The 4,919-nt window shown below is 33.0% G+C and overlaps 1 protein-coding gene across 1 annotated transcript; it reads right to left on the reverse strand.

Moving 5' to 3' along the window:
- Positions 1 to 1,029: 1,029 nt before the first annotated feature.
- On the reverse strand, positions 1,030 to 4,626 carry LOC121780444. Its single transcript, XM_042178076.1, has 2 exons — positions 4,469 to 4,626; positions 1,030 to 2,483 (listed from the first exon to the last, which is right to left on the reverse strand). The coding sequence occupies exon 2, from the start codon at positions 2,479 to 2,481 to the stop codon at positions 1,204 to 1,206; it is 1,278 nt and encodes a 425-aa protein (XP_042034010.1). The 5' UTR covers positions 2,482 to 2,483; positions 4,469 to 4,626; the 3' UTR covers positions 1,030 to 1,203.
- Positions 4,627 to 4,919: the final 293 nt, after the last annotated feature.

Raw genomic sequence — 4,919 nt, forward strand, 5'->3', positions numbered from 1 at the left:
AAAAGCTACAAACACATGGCCGCATGGTTGATACCACGCTTCTTTAATGAACTCGCCTGCTTATGATCATTTATCAGTATCTTTTCAATTTCTTGCTTTTTTATCATTCAATTTATTTTTGGATTCCAAATTTTTATGCTACTTAATTAAATTTATTCCAGTTTGTTTTTAGATATTTTTTGTGCATTACTCCATTTTTTTCTCATTCCTCTACTATATTTACTTTCGGCATGCTCCCAAACAATTATAACTAAATATATAGAGTTACGTTACTGTGCTAACTAATTTACAGTAATAACTAATAACTTTAAATTCTATGTATAAAAATTATCAACACAAAGACATAATTATATCAATACAACATGTAAATTTAAATATCAACACAAAGTCATAAGTTTATCAACACAAGAAGATTGATAAATTTATGTCATTGTGTTGATATATTTAACATACTAAATTGATATTAGTTATTAGTTATTACTGTAACTTAGTTAATTTTTTAACATACTAAATTGACATAAGTTTATTCAAAACTATTATGTATTGGTGTCGAGGGAATTCTATGTCTATAGACTCCTATATTAAATCTAAGTGATATTTTTAGGATAATGACACACTAAAAAATATTACGGATCTTAGATTGATAGTATTATACTAGTCCTATGTCAACTACTCCCTCCGTTCCATAGTACTATAGTAGTAGAGTCATTTTGGTATATTCCATAACAGTGGAGTAGTTTCCCTTTTTAGTAAAAGTCAACACATTTCTTCTTACTTAAATATAGTGAGCAAAACCAAAACTTTAGCCCAAATCAAGTCCAACTAAAATCCAATAAGCATAATCTTTTTCCCCTTTATATTTAATCTCCACAAAATTATAAATTGTTGTGCAATAGTATAAACTTTTATATGTGCATTTCCCTCAAATCTCAAATCATAGCACAGTTTCAACAACCCATATCCGAAATGGCTAAATCAAACCCCAAATCACACAATTAAGATCGATGTGGACAAACAAACAAGTAAAACTGAGAAATAAAAACAAACAGTCCACATTCTTATAACATGATGGTAGCTAAGTTTGACTTCCAACTCAACTTTCATTACAAACAGTAACCTAAAAGGCATACATGAAGCAGAATGTGGAATCAAGTAATAGCAATTAAAATACATGAAGCAAAAGGTGGAATCAAATGGAATTGATTAGTTGCGTGGATGGATTGTGTAGTAAGTTTGTACGACAGTGAGGCAAAGCAGAAAAGCGGCAGCAAGAAAGGCTATAACAGCCCATGGGCTCCGAAAATAGGTATTGATGAGTTCGGCCATCCATATTCTGGCTTTATTGTTGCAGTACTCATCAATCCTCATCTTCGCCTCATTAAAATGACCAAGACCAGTGCTTGAGAATCCATAAGTACTGATGCTTTTAAATATATGAAGCACCTCTTCATCGTTCTCCAACGTGCTGCACAGTATGCCTTTCTCCCGCATTGCCTTTACGTCATTAGCATTGTTGATCAATGTTTTCATGAAATTAATGTAAGACGTCACCCCAAAGTCTGTTTCTACGCCCGGCGACATCTCAAATACAATAAGATTGGAGAATAAAACTTTGCTTTCTTCGTTGACCCAAAAGGTAGGAAGGCGTAGTTGAGCAAACAAGCCGAATGAGAAAAAGTTGATGTCCGTCAAACAATTTGAACTCCGCTGGAGATGAATACCCTTTGCTTTCAGATCTGTGACCGACCGAAAAAGACTATCCATCTGTGTCCGCGCACTTCTTGTGATTTTCCTCGATGATTCCCTTGGAATGCGACTTGAAATTTGTTGGATCTCAACGACGTGAAGGAAGGTGCGGCGCAATGCTTCGAGTAGGTGACGAGGTTCTTCTTCTTCTTGTTTTGTCCATGGGAGATGTGACATCCTGTAATCCCCATAGACACGGTAGCTCAAGTACTCGCACAACAATGATTGGTGTTGATCAGGGTATACTAAGGAGATGAGCCATAATGGGATTTGATTCTCCAGCATACATATATCACATGACACGAGCAACATAGCGGACATTCCCATGCGTTCACACATTCGGATGTAAGTTTGTACCCCTTCCTTACCAAATCCATACATAAAGCATATGAGGAAGCAAGCATCGCGAAACACTATTTCAGCCAAATCCTCGCCAACGTAGCCACATGGTTCAGTGTAGAATTCGTGTATCCGCTCAGTGATTTTCCTCCGAAGGGATATTATTCGGTCAGCGCTTCCGCAAAGCATATCTCGTAGCTCCAACTTGAATGGCTCCACCAGCCCCAATTGATCATCCCGATAGTAGTGGTATGGGCCGACGGAAACAGCTAACGGCTTTTCCTCTCGCATTTTCTCCCTCACTATGTACAGCCTCTCAGATTTTGGGATATCGATAATGACGTGGTGAGGTGGGAGGGGGTCTTCCGACTCCGAAGAAGGGCCGGGAAAATCCATCACTGTCCATGTATTTAACCAGAAATTGAGAGGGAGAAAGTTGCGTTATTCCATACTTCGAGTTGGAAGAATTGGTGAAGTATAGTATACATATAGAAAAAGACTAAATATTACAAATTAATTATTTTTATACAATAAATACAAGGAAAGACTAAATGATGAAACTAATTTTCACAATTAATTATATAGTAGAAAAAGTTTTTTATTTGGTATGAGCAAAACTACTTTGTAAATTCAATCCATTTTTTGGTTTTATATAGACAACTAGTTATATATCTATTACTTGATTGTGATGGTATATATATTATGCAAAATATTACAAATTTGTAAATTTATAATGTGACGTTATAAATTGATTTGATAATTAAATTGCAATTTTCAATATCGCTAATATGGTTAAATGGTCACTTATTTCCGGATCCTTATTTGATTCTCAAGTTCTCAATTAATTGAGAATCGAACTGGCATCGCTCAGTTAATTGAGGAACTGAGAATCGATTTTCAGTCAGGTACTGGATCTAAAATATTTTCAAAATCGGTTCTAGGTTATAATCGGACCGACCAATTTTTAACCGGGAATATGATTATATTCCAATTTTAATTTTAATTTTAATTTTATATTTTATTATTATTATTATTATTATTGGCATTAACTTATTATACTAATACTATTATTCGAATTTCTTAACATATTCTCCCACTCCCATTTACGCAGCTACTCAAGAGATAGACTGAATATTATATTGATTTATTGAATATTTTTAGGTTTGGATTTTTTTTGGTAGTATTTAATTATTTAAATTTTTAGGTATTGGATGATGAATATTGTGGCCTTGTTGGTTTGTGTTTATTATGTGATTATTTAAATTTTTATGTATTAAATTCATTAATAATTTTTTTGGAGGTTGGATTATTAATTTTTTTTCAGTATAAAATTATTTAAATTTTTATACAATTTAAATTAAAATTAGATGATAAATCAAGTAAACTGACTCAGTAGTCCTACTTTATTCTATTCATGAAGGTTACAATAATTTCAAATTTTGGAAATGAAGTATGAATGGATATGTATTATTCGAGGCGAGCTGGTACCGATTCTTAAACCACGTATTTCTACGCTAGGTTCGAGTTTAAAAATGAGAGTTTACAATGATGATAGTTAGATTACTTTAGTAGGTACAATGATATTAAAATAATTATTTAGTTTAAACAAAGACTGAAATCATATTTACAAAAAAGTCAAAACTCTACATATACCCCAATACCCACCATCCTCCAACACACACTGATAAAGTCATAAAGTATAGTATAATTAATTAATCTCTCCATCTTTGACATAGCTTCCCTCATTACTGAACTTTATTCATGAATTCTTCAGAGGATGGTTAATGTTTCAAAATATTCAATTTATTTTCCATTACTCAACCCATATATCTAATCGATCAATAACCTAAAACATGGTTGCTAACTTACTCCCATGATTTCAATTTTTTCCTAAATTAAAATTGACCAGACAAGTCAGATCTCGGTAGACATAAAAAGTGATGCCACTTTTAATAGTGCAAACGACATTGTTTTGTATGTTAGATGAGCTTTAAAATATTTCGTCGAAATTCCAAATCGTGGGAAATTCACTTTACTAACATGTTTTAAGTTGATGAAAAATACCACTTTCGGCCAATGTATTTTTTATTGTGATTATCTCTCTATCTACTCTCAAACCGTAATTACATAAAAATGGTACTCTCTCCGTCCCTCTGTAGTAGAGACATTTCTTTTCGGCACGAGATTTAAGAAAAAATGTTTTAAATGAGTTAAGTAAAAGGAGAATAAAATAGAAAGGAAAAAGGTAGAGAGATGAAGTACTTTATACCAATAAAAGAAATGACTCAGTTATAATGGGACAATCCAAAAAGAAATACGACTCAACTATAGAGGGACGATCGGAGGGAGCACTATAATAACTGAATGTGGCAAGAAAAGTCACCTATTATCTTGCTAGCTTGTTTGGTGGAGAGAGAGACTGAAGCTTCTGATCAAACTTCCTCAATGCTTTATCTGGATCTGCCTAAGATTTAGTTTAGTCTCTTTTTCCCAGCATTAATTCTTCTACTTTTCTTTCTTTAATGTAAAAATGATTTTTAATAGTATGAAATTTGATAATGATGAATGATTGCAGAAGGGAAGCATTTAATAATATGTTCGGTTCTGGTTGAGATCTAAATATCAGTGATGTGTGGCCCAAAATAAAACTTGATTGGGCCCATGACATTTCCTGACGTTTGTATAGAAAAAAAATCACTCTCCTTCCGTCTCACTCAATATGTGTACATTCTTGAGTAGCACAAAATTTTAGAAAAAATTGTTAGGTGGAGTAAGTAGAGAGAAAAAAATAGTTGAATATTTTAACCAGGAGAAGAGAGAGTGATTTGTTTCAA

The sequence above is a fragment of the Salvia splendens genome, chromosome 19 (assembly GCF_004379255.2).
Source record: "Salvia splendens isolate huo1 chromosome 19, SspV2, whole genome shotgun sequence".
In the NCBI taxonomy this organism is placed as follows: domain Eukaryota; kingdom Viridiplantae; phylum Streptophyta; class Magnoliopsida; order Lamiales; family Lamiaceae; genus Salvia; species Salvia splendens.

Excerpts from the sequence above, each read along its gene's own strand:
- LOC121780444 (XM_042178076.1), bottom strand. The coding sequence starts at position 2,481 with ATGGATTTTCCCGGCCCTTCTTCGGAGTCGGAAGACCCCCTCCCACCT.